A 20484-nucleotide genomic window follows, 5' to 3' on the forward strand; every position below is an offset into this window, starting at 1 on the left:
CATTTTCTAGGAAGTCGCTCACTGAATGCAAATGGGTCCTTTCAGGCATGTAGAGATCACAACTACAGGCTTCATTATGGACCACGGTGCCACACCAGGGAAAATGCCACTTTGCTGATGGCAATTCAAAAATACAGTAAGTATCTTGTAACTAGTATATGATATGTAAGGCAAACATAATTAATAGTTACAAGACTTACAGTTGGCAAACTGGAGTGCTCTGGAATTATTAATTTTTGCTATCTCATCTTGATAAGTAATTGCAGGTATCTGCACCACCCATTAGATAATGTGCAAATCTAGAGTAAGAAAATGCTTTGAATTCTTTGACCAAATCACCTTTCAGGTATCAAGACAAGTGTGCTCCATCACCAACAATTACTTAACGAGCACCTTTGTCATTATGCAGACAGTGCCCAGCTGGAAGGAAAGCAATAGCCAATAAGAGCCATTGCTTGGATGCTATATAAGCCTTATTGCCTTGCTAATGTGCATGCTTCGTCAAAAGCCCCAGGTACCTCAGAGTGTTAGTAGGTGCCTATGTCCTAGACCTGTGCTTTATCATATTTGCAACGATTAGCCACATCCTAACTTGCAACAACCGACTGACCTCCTCATACTGCGAAACGACAGCTTGAAGAATTATATGGGATAATCATTCCAAAGCAAACCAAGAGGTCACAAATAAGAATTACTTGTTTGTCAAAAAGGAATCCACGTTTCAGATACACATTGAGTAGCAAAGACATATGGTATAACAGGTATCCTCAAAGTTCCAATCATTCTAAAGCATTGAGTGCAGGTCAACATCAGCTAGATTCAAGCAAAGCATAGTAATAAATGCTAACTTACTGAACCCATTCCAGTCGCTTTAACCTCTCTATTGACTAACACAGCTGAGTGCTCCTTGGCAATTCCAAAACAATTATTGTTTCCTTTTACCCTCCTTTTGGCACCAATAGGGATGGAAGTGCCCTTTTCAGTAAATAAACTGAATCTGAGTATAACAGTAGATTCTTCACCCTCATTACAATTTTAAGCCATGACATGATTATTCAGTTCTTCATATTCCATGGATTACTTGAATATCAGTGACGACACAATCCCTTGGGATATGTACCTTGGCACTCATTTCCATTTAGCTTCCTGGGCATGCACATCTCCCTTCCCTTGTAACTTTCAAAAGGGCAAGGATCAGATTCAAGTGCCCAAGGGTGCATTGTCATTGAAGTTATAGTAAATGGCTGGATCTTGAGGGCTATGTTCCCAGGTTACCAAAATAGCAGACATCCTTCGTGCCTCTTCCTTGTTCTTGCCCAAGCGGCCAAGCCTAATCATGGTGATAACATCGTAGAAGCCGTCATCTTGCTGCTACACAAAGAATGGTGGAATGCAGGATGATGATCTGTGTGATGTGAGATTGATAATAAGTGTGACCTAGAGGAGGGCGAGCTTGCTGCAGCGGTAGAGTCTCTCCACTTGTGTCCTAGAGACCCTAGTCTCGAGCCAGCCTCCTTCACGAAGAAAGCAAGGGTAAGGTTGTCTAGAAATTCCCTTCCCCAAACCCCACATTATATGCGAGATTTCAACAATGGGCAAGTCTTGTAATTAACCAACTTAAGATGGTATGAATAAAGACAAACCAATTTGTGGGAAAACAAAGATGCAAACCGCAATGTTACTGCATGTGCCACTGCCAGAAAACCTTCACTAATGAGGGTGCATAAGTCAACATCTAAATGGATGAACCAAAACAGGAGTGATGATCTTATATATCTTCTATTCTTCTAGTATCTTCATTATGTGCAAAGCTAACCAAAAATGAACATGATCCAGAACATTCTAAACATTGAACTACCAGCAAGACTCATGGGTTAACATGACAAAAGGAACACCTCCACAGTTTATCAAGAAGAATTCTATTTGATCCACTGCTAGCTAAACACTTGTGTCTCTGTTACACCATATGTCTTGCATCCTTGGAGGAATGTGCGCCATATGACACTACTTGGTTGGAAAGGCATGCCTCTAATCACAACCTCAGCTTCCTTCAAATAACCACACTTGCACAGCATGTCCACTACACATATGTAATGCTCCATCTCAGCTTCAACTGAATAATCAGCTTTCATGTTTTTGAATATCTTCATCCCCTCCTTCACAAGTCTACCATGTCTACAAGCTGACAGGACTGCTAGAATTGCTACTTTATCAGGTTTGCAGCCATCCTTTTCCATTGCTTTAAACCATGCCAAGGCCTTATGAGAAAAACCACTAAGTCCAAGGCCAGAAATCACAGCTGTCCATGAGATAAGGTTCCTATCTTTCAATTCCTCAAAGACTCTGAGACAGTCTTCAATTCTACCACATTTAGCATACATATCTAGCAACACATTATCAACATAAGTGTCAGAGCAACCGGAATTGGTTTTGATGATAAGCCCATGAATTGACTTACCGAGATCAAGGCTGTTGTTTTTTGTACAAATGCTCAGCAAGCTCACAAATACATAGTTATCGGCACGGTGCCCCAAAATTCTCATCTGTTTGAAAAATCCAAAAGCTTCAATGCAATCACCATTGCGAGCGCAAGCAGTAATAAGTATGCACCATGAAACAGTATCTCTAGATTGCTGATGTAAAAGTAGCTCCTTAGTTTCTTTGTAGCTGCGAGCTTTATTATACACACCAGCTAAAGCATTCATGGAGACACTACAAGAATAAGGATCCAGTGCAACTCCATAAGTCAAGGCATCGGAAACAACGCCATGTGAAGCATAAGATGATATGAAACCGCTTGAAACATAGTCATTACCACCATGACCCAATCTTGTCACCAATGAGTGAATCTGCTGGAGAGCCAAAAGCGATGGATCCTTGAGAGATGCAGAAAAAGTAACTTCATTCGGTTTAATCCCTGATCGTAACATGTCTCTCAGAATAACCAAAGAAGTTGGACCATCACTATCAGAGTGAGCAGAAATCAGAGCATTCCAACACGTGGTGCTATTCTCAGGAACCTCTTTAAATACTTTATGTGCATCCCTCCAACCAATACAGTTTGCATAGAAATCGACCAGTGAGGTGCTGACAAAGACACTTGTATTGAGATTTCGCTTGATAACTTTTGCATGAATAAACTTCCCATGCTCGTGTCCATTCATACTGGCGCAGGCATAAAGAACACTGGCAAATGTTGTTTCATTTGGCAAATCACCCTGACGTTGCATACTTAAGAAAAGCTCAAATGCTCTCTCTGGGACGTTGCTCCTCGCAAAACCAGTTATCATTGTATTCCAAGAAGCCACATCTCTAAACACCAACTCATTGAACATCTTCTCTGCCACTTGTATAGAACCACAGGTACAGTATGAACTCAACAATGCATTTGCAACTGCTGAGAAGGAATCCATTCCAGTTTTCTTCACGAGACCATGAACTTCCACCGGCGACCCAAACGCAGGCAGCACTGCAACAAGAGAGCCGTCTGATAAGCCATCACTGCTTCTCACGAGCTCCCTGAACCAGAACAGGGCATCGTGCGAGCGTCCAAACTGCACGAACGAAGAGATAAGACAGTTCCAGGTGACCACGCTCCTCACCGTCATTTCACCGAACACCTTGAGCGCTTCGTCGAACCGTCCACTACGCCCGAAGAACCCCACCAGTGACGTCCCCGAGTAAGGCTCGCAGTGGAGCAGCCCGCTCTTGAGGATGTGCGGGTGCAGCTGCGCCGCGCAGCAGGCGGTGGCGGAAGGCGATGAGAGGATTGGCGCGAAGGTGAACGCGGTCGGGGCGACCCCAGCCGCGAGCATGCGCGCGAGGAGCGAGAGGGCTTCGGCTGAGCGGCCGGCGCGGGCGCGGGAGGCGATGAGGGAGTTGAATAGAGAAGCCGAAAGCGGCGGTCGCATCCCGTCGAGCAGGCGGCGGCCGGCGGGCGCGGCATGAGGGAGGTGGCGGGAGCCGGGAGGCGCGCGGCGCAGGTGGGTTGAAGTTAGAATCGCGGCGCGCGAGCGTTCTGCTGCCGTTCGGCTGGGCCCTGTGGCCAAACGGTGTTGATGAATTGTTAGACGTCAGACGTGGCCGGGCGGAGTGTGGATCTTCTTCAATCAGCATGTGAGCCACGACCCACGAACGCTCAATCTGTGTTGCTCGCTCGGCTGAGGCGCTGAGCTAGGAGGGTTTCGCTCGCACGGCCGTGGTTGGCGCATGCCTGGGCGGTTGACTCAACATGGAAAATTGGAAATGATACAACATCCCATATGCCGTACTTGGGCCTAGCTAGGGGCTTGTAGGCCAGCACAGCACAAAAAGGAAGGACTGGACCATACTGGCGAAACAAGGCCCAACTGCCCCAAGTCCCAATTCAACTTGCCATGCCATTGCTACAAGTTCACATTTGTGATCGAAGAGATACAAGATCCAGAAAGATGTGCAGCATGACGAACCGCTGGATCGACTCATTTTTCGAAAAGAGTTTCCATTAGGAGTTCACATTTGTGAAAAAACAGTTTTAAAGAAAAGTGAAATGCAAAAGGTTTACCACTCGCCACTGTATTATTGCTCCTTTTCGATGAATTTTGTCACCAATTTGACCTCTCCCAACTGTTTCTTATCCTACGCCTCTTGCGCTATACCCATTGTGCATCCTACCTTTATTCTTGACGGGCACACAATTCTATTCAAATAGGAGAATAGTTGAGTAAATGAGTAAAGTAGTAGCATTTCTTAGAATATCCGCCTATATTAATAAAGAGTTTGAGATTGGTCTCATTTGTACTTTTGAAGATCTCTCTTGTAATTCGTAGAGAGCCTAGAAATCAGTGGAAGTGGATCCACCCCTACAACTCATCAAATCTGCAACATTATATACGTGTAAAGTACTAACCATTAGTGTCTCTACAACTCATCAAATCTGCAACATTATATACGTGTAAAGTACTAACCATTAGTGTCTTGTGTTAGATAAAGAGATAGAGTCAATCTAACTATAACCTGATTGTGTGCCTGATTGTGTGCGCTGCGCCAAAACTCTATAGGTAGTTTAGATGTTGTATATCTCTTGTATACGGTTTGAATCTGTTGTAACTAGAATATCTAGATGAGTCTTGGCCAAGCAACTCGGGCTATATATAAGTATTCTCTCCCGTGATCAACTCACGCCAATTAACACGCAATCACCGCTCAGCCTAAGTTGGGGCGTCGGTGTTCTACAATTCCACTCCTCTAATTTTACATGGTAATCAGAGCATTAAAAAATTAGGATCAATCTACTAGATGGCTAGTTCATCATCCTTCCCGTCCAATCCCTTGCTCGGTCTTCAAGCCTCCGAAAAGCTGTCTCGCCAGAATCATGGCGTCTAGTCAGCCTAGATGCTGGCGATGATCAAAGGTGCTCGTCTCTTTGGCTTCCTCACCGGCGCAAGGCTGCCACCCCAAGAAGAGATCGATGAGAAGCAAGGTGACAAGACAGTGAAAGTCCCAAACCCAGCCTACGAGGATTGGGTTGCCTCATATCAGCAAGTTCTAGGGTTTCTCCTCTCGACATTGTCGAAGGAGGTTCTGCCACAAGTCTCGACAGCGAAGACGGCAGCGCAAGCTTGGGGGGGCGATAGAGGAGATGTTCGCCTCCCATGTTCGAGCAAGGACGATCAACATTCGCCTTGCACTTGCTACAACCAAGAAGGAGTCCATAGCATTCTCCTAGTTCTACACCAAGATGAAAGGCCTCGGTGATGAGATGGCAGCAGCTGGAAAAGCTTTTGAAGATGAAGAGATGATGTGTTACATCCTCAATGATCTTGATCCCGATTTCAATCCCTTAGTATCTGCTCTTGTAACTAGGGTCGAACCTATCTCTCTCTCTGAATTGTACTCACAGTTATTAAGATTTGAGACTAGGCTAGAGCTTCAACAAGGAGGTAGTGGATCCTCCTCTTCTGTAAATGCTACAGGGAAAGGTGGCTATGGTGGTTTCCAATGAGGCATTGGTGTGGCGGCAATCGTGGTGGCCGCACCCCTAGGCGTGGAGGCTGTGGTCAATAGCAGTGCCCACAACGCTCCAACCAGAACCAGCAACAGCGCAGAAACTTCACCAACATCCCAAGCGTTGATGCCAATGGGCGTCCTTTATGCCAAGTCTGCCTCAAGGTTGGACACATGGCGTCGAACTGCTGGCACATGTTTGATGAAAACTATGTGCTAGAAGAACGACATGTTGCTGCGGTGATGAACTCCTACAACATCGACATTAACTGGTACACGGATACGGGGGAAACTGACCATGTTACTAGCGAATTGGAGAAGCTGTCTACTCGTGACAGGTACATGGGCAATGATCAAATCCACACGGCCAGTGGTGCAGGTATGGAAATTAAGCATATTGGTCATTCTATTGTTGATACCCCAACTCGCAATCTACACTTAAACAATATTCTTCATGTTCCAAAAGCTGCTAAGAATCTCCTATATGTTCATCGTCTTGCTAAAGATAACTCCGTCTTCCTTGAATTTCACCCTGATTATTTTTTTTATTAAGGAACAGGCCACAAAGAACATCATCCTTAGAGGGCGCTATCACAAGGGGCTCTACCCTGTTCCTGCACCACCCCCAATAAAGCAAGCTTTTGGAGTTGTCAAGCCATCCTTTGAGAGGTGGCATAGTCGTTTAGGTCATCCTTTGGTTCCTATAGTTGAGAAAGTCATTAGCAATAATAGTTTACCTTGCATTGAGTCAAATAAAGAGTCAGTGTGTGATGCTTGTCAAAGGGCCAAGAGCCATCAGTTACCCTATCCAAAGTCGCTCAATGTTTCCACTCAACCTTTGCAACTTATTTTTTCTGATGTTTAGGGTCCTGCCCCAAATTCTGTTAGAAGGAGACAATATTATGTTCGTTTCATTGATGATTATAGCAAGTTCACTTGAATATATCTCCTTAAATTCAAATCAGAAGTTTTTCAAAAATTTCATGAGTTTTAGAATCTAGTTGAGAGGCTCTTTGATAAAAATATCATATCTGTTCAGACAGATTGGGGGGGGAGAATACCAAAAATTTCGTTCCTTTTTTGAGAAAATTGGAATCTCACATCTTGTCTCTTATCCCCATGCACATCAACAAAACAGAGCTGCTAAGAGGAAACACCGTCACATTGTTGAGGTGGGTTTAGCCCTCCTAGCGCATGCATCCATGCCCCCTTAAATTTTGGGATGAAGCCTTCCTAGCTGCTACATATCTAATCAATCGGGTCCCTAGCGAAGTTATTGGGTACAAGATGCCTCTAGAGTGTCCGTTTCATCAAGCACCACATTATACCTCTCTTAGAGTTTTTGGATGTGCGTGCTGCCCCAATCTCCGTCCCTACAATGCTCATAAGCTGCAATTTCGCTAAAAGCAATGCGTTTTCTAAGGGTACAACAACCTTCACAAGGGCTACAAAGTGCCTTGATGTGAGCACTGGCTGGGTCTATATTTCTAGAGATGTTGTCTTCGATGAGAATATTTTTCCTTTCTCTCTTCTACATCCTAATGCTGGAGCATGTCTCAGATCTGAAATATCCCTTCTACCTCCAGATCTTCTTCCATCTGATCAAGGGGGAGAATTAATGGGTGATCATATGCTTAATTCTCATAATAATGCATCTGCTAATGAATTTGTTGGAGGAAATTTGGACTCTGATGGTGCAGGAAACGGGGTGGACGGAGCCTTTTCTCCTAGCACGGAAGGCAATGCTGATTCAGTTCCAGAATCAACATCGAGATTGATGCAAGATCCTATCTCCCCACGCACGTGTACAGCGCCAGTGGCCAGCGGCCTGTCCGGTGCAGGCACATCGCCGACAGCCCCATCCCGCTCCGCAGCCCGGTCGGGCGCTCCAGTTGAGGAGGAATCAGGGGTTGCCATGTCGCCTCCTCCAGCGCAAGCAACAACGTCGTCTCCCACCCAAACATAGGTGTTGCCTCAGTCTGATCGCAATGATGATTTGGCGGGATCTTGTGCAGCAGGAGAGGATACAGAAAAACCAAGGCTTCAAAGTGGAATAGACAAGGAAAAGGTATACACCGATGGCACAATTAAATACAGATGTTTTACTTCTTCTGGTGAACCACAAACTCTAGATGAAGCCTTAGGTGATAAGAATTGGAAGGCAGCTATGGATGTAGAATACTTAGCTTTGATGAAGAATAAAACTTGGCATTTAGTTACTCCTAAGAAGGGAAGTAACATTATAGATTGCAAGTGGGTATATAAGATCAAACACAAGCAAGATGGCGACATGGATAAGTATAAAAGCTCCGCTAGTGGCAAAGGCTTTTAAGCAGAGGTATGGTATAGACTATGAAGACACTTTCAATCTTGTTGTTAAAGCCACTACTATCAGAATTATTCTATCAATTGTTGTGTCTAGAGGTTGGAGCCTGCGTCAGTTAGATGTACACAATGCTTTTCTTCATGGAATTCTAGAGGAAGAAGTATGTATGAGACAGCCCCCAGGATATGCAGATCATGGGTCACCACATTATGTGTGCAAGCTAGATAAAGCCATCTATGGACTCAAGCAAGCCCCTAGAGCATGGTACTCCAGGCTAAGTGCTAAACTATATGAGTTAGGCTTTAACTCATCAAAGGCAGATACATCTCTATTCTATTATAACAAAAGAAGAGTTATTATTTTCTTGCGAATTTATGTGGATGACATAATTGTTGCTAGTTCGGTTCAAAGTGCCACTGCAACATTGCTTCATGATCCCAACAAGGAGTTTGCTCTAAAGGATTTAGGAGAGTTGCATTATTTTCTTGGTATTGAGGTGAACAAAGTGTCGGACAGCATAGTATTGACACAAGGAAAGTATGCTTCTGATGTACTCAAACGAGTTGGAATGAGTGACTGCAAATAGGTTAATACATCAATGTCCTCTCCAGAGAAGCTTATTGTTCATGAAGGAGACCCTCTTGGACCGAATGATGCAACTCAGTACCGAAGTGTTGTTGGTGCGTTACAATATCTGACATTGACAAGGCTGGACAAATCATTTGCAATAAATAAAGTGTGTCAGTTTTTGCATGATCCAAGTACAACACATTGGGCAACAGTAAAGAGGATACTAAGGTATCTGAAGCACACATGGAAGCTGGGATTAAATATCTGCAAGTCTACATCGTTGCTAGTGAATGCTTTCTCAAATGCTGATTGGGCAGGATGCTTAGATGATCGACGGTCTACCGGAGGATTTGCAGTATTTTTGGATTCAACCTTGTCTCAGGAGTGCACGCAAACAAGCAACGGTGTTAAGATCTAGTACTGAAGCTGAGTACAAGGCTCTTGCAAACACAACAACTGAAATTATGCGGATACAAATCTTATTGGAAGAATTGGGAGTTCAAGTGCCTAGAGTAGCAAAGCTATGGTGTGATAATATTGGAGCTAAGTATCTCTCAGCCAATCCTATTTTTCATGCACGTACTAAACATATAGAAGTTGATTATCATTTTGTTCGAGAACGAGTAACCAGAAAATTACTTGATATAGAATTTATTTCAACTAAATATCACGTGGCATATGGGTTTACAAAACCGCTTGTTGTACGGCCTCCGTAAATATTCAATCACAATCCCAACTTGAGGAGTTTAGATTGAGGGGGAGTGTTAGATAAAGAGATCTGATTGTGTGCGCCAGGACTTTTTAGGTAGTTTAGATGTTGTATATCTTTTGTATACGGTTTGAATCTGTTGTAACTAGAATATCTAGATGAGTCCTGGCCAAGCAACTCAAGCTATATATATGTAATCTCTCCCGTGATCAACTCATACCAATTAACAGCCTGAGTTTGGACGTCGGTGTTCTACAATTCCGCTCCTCTAATTTTACATCTTGATCATATCACCTGGCTAGCATTATGAAAACGCCGTCCTTAATATCAGATGCATGTCATACACCCTAATACACGCAGTGCACGGGAATCGGATCGGAACAGGGTCTAAGCTTAATCCCAATATAAACCCTGACCAAACCTACCAACAAGCTACGACTCCATTCCGGCGGCGGCCATTGTATACTTGGTAGAATGGTAGTGTATGCCTTTCACGCAAGGAACGGATAAAAGGTCGGTGCGACCAACGATTCAAAATCCCCCGGTTTCCGTCATCTCACACCTAATCGATCGATCGATCGTGCCTGTCGTCCTCGTCCATGCACGCGGATAGGCAGCTGACAGAAGTTGTTGCCAGCCGTGTACGAAGCACTCGATCGGCAGGAGTGACCAATCTTTCGCCGATACATGCACGGGGGAGTAAACTAGCGTTCTTTTTGCCGACCTGGAGGTACAGGTCGCCGCCAACACGATCTGACGACGGCCGACGGGCGATGTTGGAATCGCTGGCACGTTAGGTTGCCTTGTGCCCTGCATGCATGCTGTGTCAATAATGATTGTGATCGCCGCTCATGCACGCAGTAGCAGCAGTACTAATGTTTAATCCAGATCGCGTAGTCGATTGTTAGCGTTCTAATTAGATACCAGCTGTGCATCGTTATCCTCTTGCCGGCCTACACGGATTGCAGGTGTGGCGGCGCTTATCTTGCTTATCTGCTCAAATGGGTTGCCTGATTTCTGCCGCCAGTACTGGTACTGCACCGACCTTACTTGTATATAGTATATATATCTATACAATTGTTTGATGGAAGGACCAAAGGAGCCTAGCTAGCCGTATGCTTCCCCGTCCAAAAAACTATTGGTTTAGCCTTCAAAATTTGTCCCGTAAAGAGTGTTCATATAACTTTCAAACAATCCAACAAAGACCCTCGTAATACCTTCTGACCCGGTTAACGAATCAATCATTTACTCCCACCATCGATGCCCGAACCAGACTCGCTAAATAAGGAATGTTAATAGGTCCGACAATTATTACAAGTGTGCATGCATAATTAATTCTACTCGGTAATCCATCCGATTAAAAAGAGTTATCAGGGGTACTTTGGACTTTTAGTATTGCTATTGTCTTATCTAAAATTTTCTAAACGAACAGTCTTTAGAGACGGAGGGAATAGTAACATAGTATATGGTCACAATATACTCCACCGGTTCCAAATTGTAGATCATTTTGGTTTTCTAAATACATAGCTGCTATGCATAGATATAGTATGTATCTAGATGTATAATAATATCTATGAATTTAGAAAAAAAACAAAACGACCCGCCTTGCCGGCTTGTCAAACTGTGCAGCAGCGGAGGCTGCGATCCAGTGCCCAGCTCGGCAGCCCCCCGACCCCCGGCAATCGAGCTCGTGAGTTCGCCTCCTTCACGCCCGCGGTCGGATCGGAGCTCCCGTCAAGGCGGGCTTCGAGGTCGTGCAGGCTGGATCCCGGCGATGAGATGGTGGGCCAGCTGGCAGCTGCCCAGTAGAGCCTCGTCGTTGCCTACTGCTGCCGCGTCAATCCCCTCGCCTGTAGATGGTCAGCACTCACAGCAAGACAGCACCTACGTCTCAAATCCCCTCTCTGTTTCTCTACGTTGCTTCCATTCTTTTCTTTCTTCGGTTTTGCTCGATTTCGGACAAACAAAAATACTGTACCAGCACTGTAGCATACTGTAGCGTTTCGTTTGTATTTGTGAATTATTGTCCAAATATTGACTAATTAACTCAAAAGATTCGTCTCGCAAAGTACAATCAAACTGTGCAATTAGTTTTTAATTTCATCTAAATTCAGTACTCCATGCATGTACCGTAAGTTTGATGTGATGGGAAATCTTCTTTTTGCATATTGACAAAGTTAGAATTTTGAGGTAACTGACAAGACCTTCTTTTGCCACGATAACGTGCGCACTTACTCTTCCATGCGGTCCAACCAGAGAACCAGCATGGATCAAATCAGAGTGGAATTATACTGCATGGCATATACACATGCCTGTCCCTTTCCAATAATCAGCTGAAGCATAACAGACGATGATGCCAATCACCTCATCCATACGAACGAACGCTGACTAGGACTGCAGGATTTATTCCCACTTTCTCGCAGGTGACAAATGAAGAAACAATAACACACACACACAGTTGGAGTCAACTGGCATTAAGAAATTTTGAAGAGTCGCCTCGCATTTTATGTACTCTCGTATAGCCATATCCGTACCGGCCGAACTAACCGACGAATCCGCTTGGCGATAGGGCAAGCCAAAAGGGCTCCCGAAAAATACACAAAAGCTCCTGATGAGAGGTCGTGACGGCACCAACTCCAACGTTTGATTTGGTTTTTTTAAAACTTTTTTGATTTGGGATTAAGACCCGAGACTGCGAGAGCGAGCTGGGTGAAGAGGCGGCAGTGCCAACGAACTAAGCGCACACACGCAGGTATCCTCCGATCCGGAGGCGTATGGAAAAGTTGTTTGTTTCTTTGCGGGTTTTTCTAACGGGAGAGCTTTTGATCCCTTTACCTTTTCGTTGAGAACCTATCGCGCGAGCAGATCGTGACGACGCACGTCGTGATGCCGGTCACTACACTAGAAAAACTATGTCGGAAAAACTTTGTGCTGGCAGATAGAAGAGGTTTATACTGACGGGTACCGCACCCGTCAGCAACCTTGAGCCGGCAGAAATAGCTATTTGCACTGGCGGTCGCCTGCCCATCAGCGCAGATGATTCTGTGTTGGCGGGCCTCTTAAGCCACCCGCTAGTGTAGATAATTTTTGTGCTGGTGGGTGCTTATGCCGCTCACCAGCAAAGATATTTTTAGGAAAAAAAAACAGCCCCGCATGACAAGCTCTGCTTGACCGGCGCCGGCAATCGCTCCTCCACCGGCTAACCACTGCTCGTCGTCGCGCGCACCGGCAACTGCTCCTCTGCTGCTCAGCTCATGCTTGCCGCTCCCCGCGATGGCAGCGGCTCCCCCACCAGCCGGCGTTGCTTGGGCTGGCCAGAGCACAGAGACAAGCAAGAGAGATAGGAGAGGAGAGCGTTCATAGCCTGACGCAGTTTACTTGACTGCGGCAGGCCCTCGTGCCGTCCAGGCGCCCACAGCTCCATGCGCGTGACCTCCGCCGCAGCTTGTCATCGCCCGCCGGTGCGTTGCTCGCCGTCACCGTGGCCCGCGCGCCCGCACCGGCCGCTGCTTGCCTTCGCCGTGGCTGTCACCATGGCCCGCACGCCCGCACCAGTTGCTCCTCGTCATGGCCCGCGCGCCCGCACCAGCCACTGCTCACCGTCATCGGGGCCCACGCGCTCGCACCTACCGCTGTTGGTTCGCGATGGCTGCGGTTCCTCCGGCCCACACCGGCCCCATCTCCGCCAGCCATGGCTCTAGCCACCCGCGCCACGGGAGGAATGAAAGGGATAGGGGGGGAAGAGAGGAGAAAGAGATGTGAGGATAGGAGAGACTAAGAGCACGTAGATAAAAAGGAGAGAGGCAGCACGTTTCGCTTGCGCTCACTGATGCGAATTTTCGTATCCCGCACCACATTCACTGATGCGAATTTTCGTTTCCTGCACCACATTTACACCATTTGCGCTGGCAGGCACAACTATGTGCTGGCGGGTGATATACACACCCGCCAGCAGAAATCCTTCTAAACTTTTTATTTTCTTTTTAAATTTTTTAAACCAAGAGAATGTGTTCAAAATTATTGAAACTCCTACAAAAGAATGTATATATGTAGTCTAATATTTGTACAAATTATATTGAGATATATAGGATGATTTTTTTTGGCAAGTTAGCTCACAAGTTGGAGAGTTTGAGTTGAGTCCTATGAACCATTATAGGTAATGTAACCATTTCTTAACAATGTATAGTCCAACTTTCTTAAAACTTGTTGATGATTCTTTACCAATTTATATGACTTTCAAATCAAATTTAGACATTTTTAGAATTTGGTTTCACAGAAGTTTAAATAGAAATGATAAATACACCTAATATATTTTGTGAACCTTCATTACTTTCATACTTTGAGCTAAAATGGAACATTTATCCTTAACATCATTTTTCTGAATTTTTGTATCTTATATCTGAAAGATTTAGTTCAAATATCAATTAATATCAATAAGTATGCTTATAATCATTTAATCTTATAAAATAGTAAATGACTTTTAAAATTTTTGAAACTCCTACACAATAACACATATGTCTTTTAATATATAAAAAATATATTCTAATATGTAATATAAAGTTTTTGACTAGTTAAATATGTTTTGTTCTTTCCAACAATGCAAATTGAAAAGGTATTTGTGCTAGCTGGTGGCATAAGTTATCTGTGCTAGCGGGCGCTTATGCCACCCGCCAACACAAATGCATCTGTGCTGGCGGATTTTAACGCACCAGCCCGGGACCTTTTATGCTAGCGGGTAGCAATTAGACTTGCTAGCAATCAAAAATTAATGTGTCAGCATAAATCGTTTTTGTTGTAGTGGATGATAGTGAAAGTTTCATGAGGCGACGGGACAAAACGATTATGTTGCTTTTCAAAAGGGAGTAAATTAAATAATAATCGGGAACGCTGACCACTGTCAGTGCTGATCCGTTGTTAAACTATGGCGAAGGAAAAGAAGGTGGGACTAATGAGGTCGGGCTGATGAGGCTTGCTAATTGCCTATCACTCATAGCGCATACTTACAATGCTCTACGTGGGATAGTAGTATTTGTATCTACCTTTTTAGCAGGTGCTAATATAGGTGCCCTTCTTAGGCAAGCAAAAGCCGAAGTCTAGGAGCCGGAACCAATCAACCAAACATAGTACTACCCAACCCAATAGGAGTCACTTGCAGGTTCAGGGGTAGTTACCTCCCACTCCTCGTATCATGGGTATAATCCTTAGAGAGCAACTCCAACAAACTATCCATTTTGATTCTCTATTTAACTCTCTAGCTAAAAGATTCCTCTACATATTGAGCAGACTATCTATTTCCCACTCCAACAGACTAAGTTGGCAAAAAGATTCCTCTTCGTATTGAGTTGATCATCCCAATAAACTATCTATTTCCCACTCTCCAAATCCTAATAACTAGGTTCCTTTCTAAAAATCTACACTCTCCATTCACTCCAACAGTCTCTCCATTTCGCATTACAACAAACTCTCAATTTTGCACTCTCCATTTTGTGCGTGGGACTCACATTTGGCAGGCCAAACTCGCTTGCCAAGTTTGGAGAATGTGGGGGAGTATTTGGCAAGTCGGATGGGATGGCAAGTTGGATGTCAATTCTGTTGGACTGTAATTTTTCAATAGACTTGCTAAATTTTGACTTGGAGAATGAGGTAGCAACTCTATTGGGATGCTGTTGCTACCTAAGTGTTGGCCTATACTTGCTAGCTTTTTTTTTGAACAAAACGGCAAATGCCGTAATAGACGAGGAGGACATATTACTTGGCCAATTTGATTATGGGGTATATGTGGGCTAAGTGGCAGATCCTTAAGATGGACATTAAAAGAGTTAATCCCAAGCCGACCTTCAATTTTTATATGTTTCATCTCTAAAAAAGGTCATTAATAAATGCATTTACTTTATGGTCAAGCATCGAGCTTACTTTTGTTTAGGCTAATCAATGATGAGGAGAGGCATGGGGTTCCAGCCGTGCAGCACAAAACCAAAGTTGCTAGAGTAGGTGACTTTGTGCGCTTGAAAGGAAAGTATGACTCCATGCATATACTCCGAAAGAGAACGTGTATTAAAGCTAGCGCCCTCGCAAAAAAAAAGTGTATTAAAGCTAGCGCAATCTCTCTTGCATTGTGCCTTTATTTTCTCCTCTGTTCATTCCATTTCTGGAGCTATTTGAACAATGCAGAGAACCAGAGATTAGTTTGACGATGACCCCAAAAACGATCGATTACAAAAGAACTATGGCCCATCACTATTGTGTGGTCTTGCTACAACACATGATATTTATGCATTTTTTCTATAATCTTGATCAAAGCTAAAATAATGACTTAGAACAAAACTAGAAAAACTTGTCATTGAGAATGGAGAGAATACAAAACAGTATGTGATGGGTCCTTGACTTTAAAAAAGAAACATACAAAAACTTTTTTTGGAGGGCAAGAAACGTACAAAAACTAGTAAATTGAAACATATACACGAACAACAACACTACGCGAAATGGACCACGAGCCGATCTTCCGGCGGCAGCTCGCGTGCGCGGAGCCCGCGAGCGCATCGCCACGGTGATCATCATCGCCTAATGATGCTGGGGGTCCGGTCCTCCGGGGCTCAGCCGCTTGGACTCGTGCGCCGCCGCGCCAACGACTCCGCTCTGCCCCTGCCCCGGCACCGCCATCTCGGCGACCTCCCCATGGCCGCCGCCGGCCGGTAGCAGAGCTGCCGCCGTGTGCTCTCTCAAGACCCGGGCCGAGTCCGAGAGCGCGACGGCGGAGAGCAGCAGGGCGATGACGAGGAGGTGTCCCGTGCCGATACGTGCCATCGCTCGCTTCACGGTGGTCGGACTTGGACACTCGAGATGCCGTGAGCTGCAGAGAAGACAATGCGATCGTATCACTTGTGCTTGTGCAGACGCTAGCACCTGCTGATGAGAGGTCAGTGCCAGTAGGAGCTATTAGCGATGGGAAGATCATACAAGGCGAAGCTAATGATGGGTCTAAGAGCTACGAGGAGCATGTCTTATATAGGCCCCGATGCTGTGGCATCCACGTAAGCTCCTGCATTTTCTTCTCGAACCCAATGCAGAAAAGGAAAAAAAAACTCAATCCTGTGGACCTGGACGGTTAACCGGCAGTTGGGAAGGACCTTTTAGCCGGCTGACGATCACTTAAACAAAACCAAAGAGCGTCCGAAAGTAACCGAGCTTTGCAACCCTGTGGACGCTGAGCCACTAGCCTGGCCTGCCCGGAGTTCATGCATTGTTCCATTCAAATCCCCTCGCAAACAGATGCTCCCTTATTCAACCATTCGCATTGCTTCGTACTCGCACCAGAGGCCAAGCCATCTATCAGGGACGGCCAAAGTGTGTTCCTAATGCGCTCGGCGGGTATACAGAGCAACCGGCAAAGGTTCATGTGCGAGCCACGCGATCGAGTGCCACCAGCTGCCAGTAGGCATAGGCAACTGACGGAGGTGTTTTGGCTTACTTTTAGGTACAGGTTGATTACGTAACCACATACGTGCATATATACAATTGTTATACAAACGGTTTGTATTATTTTATATATGTATGTGTGTACAGCAGGCAACTGATAAAGCAACTCCATCTTGAACTTTTAACTCGAGTGGATATGTACGGGTGAATTCGTCGGTATCCTCTTAATTTGATCCGAGCGAATGATCTCATCTGACGATCTTGGAAACTTTTGGTTTTGATATGCCGATGAAAGAAAAGGGGAGCGCACAACTTTGGATGAGACAAGTAGGATAGGAGTTGGCAGCCATAATACGATGAAGCGACCAATGGGATGAGTGGGGAAATTGACTGGCACCAATCAGGTCTGTTCTAATTTTCCGTATTTTAAAGAATACAAATTCGGTAATTAATGCAAACAACTCAGTTTGTAAGATTATTTGTCGTGTATCCTGATCACTCAGGTTTGAGTCTTTGCCTCAGTAGAGATGCTCTTCTTCTATTTATTTTAGAATTTAACTAGCGCTATTCTTTCGTTTGTACGCGAGACTTGACACGGTTACTTATTTTTTCTTCATAAATCTCAAGTATCTTGAGGCTTATGTCCAAAGTCATGGAGGCCCTGGAAATGCCGTCATCAGAACCCCTAGAGTGCTAGCTCAGTCTCTTCATCAATATTGAGGATCCTGAAGCTTCTGCGGTCGAAACGTCGCCACGTGGGTCTCTAGGATGCGGTACAATTGTCATCTACGTATTTAGCTTCAGCAGATCCCTTAGCGTGAGCCCATGCATGCTTGGTGAGGATCTGGAGCTTCGGGACATGGTAACTCCAAAACCCTTAAGGATGTTTTGCGGTCGAAGCCATCGCCACGCGGGTCTCTGGGATGTCCATCGTCATGGAGGCTCCTGTTAATGTCATCATCAGAACCCCGGAGTTGCCGTCTTCAAAGGTCGGAGAGACATCTCCAACAGATGGCCTACTCGTTTTTCTCTTGGTCGTAGGGTTTCACCGAGTTTGAGCTTAGAGGTTAGGTGCCGTACACATTTGTGAAATCTAATGTCAGGTAGCTCAAAGAAGTCGATTCTGAACTTAACAACATTGAGTTGGGAACAAATTCTTTGAAAATTCAGTGAAGACATCGGGCCTTTTCTTCTCTGTTCCTTTTTGAACTATTGGAACAGTGCATAGATAATTTTGACGATAGTAGCAAAAAAGGATTCGTTCCGAATGGCTATGGTCCAATAATATTATTGTGGTCTCGGTACAAAACATGATATATATAGTGGGCATTTGACCCCAAGAAAGAAACATTAAAAAAAGAGTAAGAGTAAAACATGCAGGAACGACAACGATAACCAAATGGACCATAAGCTCTTGCCAATCTTCCGGTGGCAGCTCGCGTGCGCGCACCGCACGATCTCACCACGATGGTGGTCGCCTAATGGTGCTGAGGGTCCGGTCCTCCGGGGCTCAGGCGCTTGGACTCGTGCGCCGCCGAGACAACCACGGCGGCGCGCTGCCCCTGGCCGGTCACCGTCTTGAAGTTACTAGAGAATTGGACGGAGAAACTGGTCTCAGCGACGTCCCCACGACCCCCGGCCGGTGTCTTTCCTGGTCCTTCTCTCATGACCCGGGCCGGTTCCGAGCACACGATGGCGGCGAGCAGCAAGGCGATGCAGAGGAGGTGACCCGTACAGGCACGTGCCATGGATCCTTTGCTTCGGAGGCTCTCTATGGACCTTTGGCACTCGAGAGGGCCTTGAGCTGCAGACGCAATGCAATCCTATCACTCGTGCAGGAGCACTTGCAAAGACAGAGCTCGGTACTAACAATGTATAAAGATCATATAAACAGAAGGCGATGGGGTTCTGGAGCTACAAGGCACACAGTCCTTATATAGGCCAGATGCTATGGCGTCCACGCAAGAAAGACCCGTAGAATAGAACGCTCCTGCATTTTCTTTCTAGCCCAATGCAATGCGGCAAAAAAATATTCAATTCTGTGGACCTCAACGGTTAACCGGCAGTTTGAGAGGGCCTTTTAGCCGGCTGACGATCACTTAAACAAACAAGACAATCTGAAAGTAACTGAACTTTGCATGCCTCCATTCAGATCCTTCGTGTACACCGATGCTTCCCTCAACCACTCCCGTCGTTCCGTACTCGCACCAGAGGCCGGCCATCTATCAGGGGCGGCCGAAGTGTGTTCCTAATGTGATCAAGAGGCACAGAGCAACCGGCATTGCTTCTTGTACGAGCCACGCTATCGAACGCCACCTGCTGCCAATGGGTAACTGACGGAGCCATGGAGCCGAGAAAAAAATTCCACCTCCAACTTTAACTCCAGTGGATACGTATAGGTGAATTCGTCGGTATCCTCTTTGGATTAGTGATCTCATCTGTTTCTCTGAAACTTTTCGTTTTTGATCGTCACATGAAGAAAAGGAGAACGCAACATTGGACGAGACAGGTAGGATAGGAGTTGGCAGGCATAATAGAATGATACAACCAATGAGAAGGTTAATGAGATGGGACGAACGAGGCCTGTTGTAACAATGTAAAGTTCTCCAAGTTTTGCAGAAAGACGAGAGAAATTACGGAATAGACCCTGCATTCTAGTTCGCCTGCAACCTCAGCGACGGAGAGGTTCAAGCGATCTACTTAGCAGATTTCACTACACAAACCAAACACATCAGCTTTGCCGCAATAGGCCACTCACCCTTACCGATGGTAAGCCAAATTGGGTAGGGTTCAGATTGAGGGTGGGAGCCATGGGCATTTCGTAGACAGCACTTGGTCGAGGGGACCGGCACAAGAGGGATTGCAGCTCGACATGGCTTCCCACCACGAGTGTCAAACCCACATTAACATTAGTGTAAGGTTATGAAAAAGCTTTAGCGGACCATTACAATGGCCTTATCCTGTTTATTCTATTTGTTAGCAGTAGTGTTTGTCAAGTGTCCAGCTGTAACTCAGAAACAGTTCACTAATGGATTACTCCGCAGCACCAACTTCATGTACTCCCGGTCCTACACTACTAGCTGAGTGACCGGATCATAAGGATGTAAAGCACAATCTCTTTTTTGTTATATCATCGATTTAAACAAAGCAAACAAAGTTCATAAATGTGCAGCACAAGCGCAATAATTGGATTTGAAGAATTTAAAGCAAAAAAAAAAACTTCAACATAGAGAACAATAGCAAGAACTTAGTAGAGGCATGCCTATTCACAATGGGACGATCTGAGGTCCGGCTGCTCAAGCTACAGTTTAACTAACATTGATCAAGCGTGCATGCTCGGAAAGCAAACAATGAGAAAGAAACACCAACCCACTATGTCTTACGTTCTTAATTCTTAGCCATCTGAAAATGTCAGTGCTACCGAGTGTGCTGCAACTAGATAACCAGCATAGTAGCTAACTAAAAGGAAGACCACAAA

At 45.2% G+C, this 20484-nt stretch overlaps 1 protein-coding gene and 1 non-coding gene across 2 annotated transcripts; one reads left to right on the plus strand and one right to left on the minus strand.

Annotated features, from left to right (window-relative positions):
* Positions 1–678: 678 nt before the first annotated feature.
* On the minus strand, positions 679–4548 carry LOC117854927 (pentatricopeptide repeat-containing protein At3g58590). Its single transcript, XM_072293710.1, has one exon. It carries the CDS (start codon positions 3909–3911, stop codon positions 1935–1937), a length of 1977 nt encoding a protein of 658 aa, XP_072149811.1. The 5' UTR covers positions 3912–4548; the 3' UTR covers positions 679–1934.
* A 1210-nt stretch (positions 4549–5758) lies between these two features.
* LOC117859390 (small nucleolar RNA Z247) lies at positions 5759–5897 on the plus strand. Its single transcript, XR_004641186.1, has one exon. It is a non-coding gene; the product is annotated as a small nucleolar RNA Z247 (small nucleolar RNA).
* Positions 5898–20484: the final 14587 nt, after the last annotated feature.

This window comes from Setaria viridis, chromosome 5 (assembly GCF_005286985.2).
Source record: "Setaria viridis chromosome 5, Setaria_viridis_v4.0, whole genome shotgun sequence".
Taxonomy (NCBI): domain Eukaryota; kingdom Viridiplantae; phylum Streptophyta; class Magnoliopsida; order Poales; family Poaceae; genus Setaria; species Setaria viridis.

Excerpts from the sequence above, each read along its gene's own strand:
- LOC117854927 (XM_072293710.1), bottom strand. The coding sequence starts at position 3,911 with ATGCGACCGCCGCTTTCGGCTTCTCTATTCAACTCCCTCATCGCCTCC.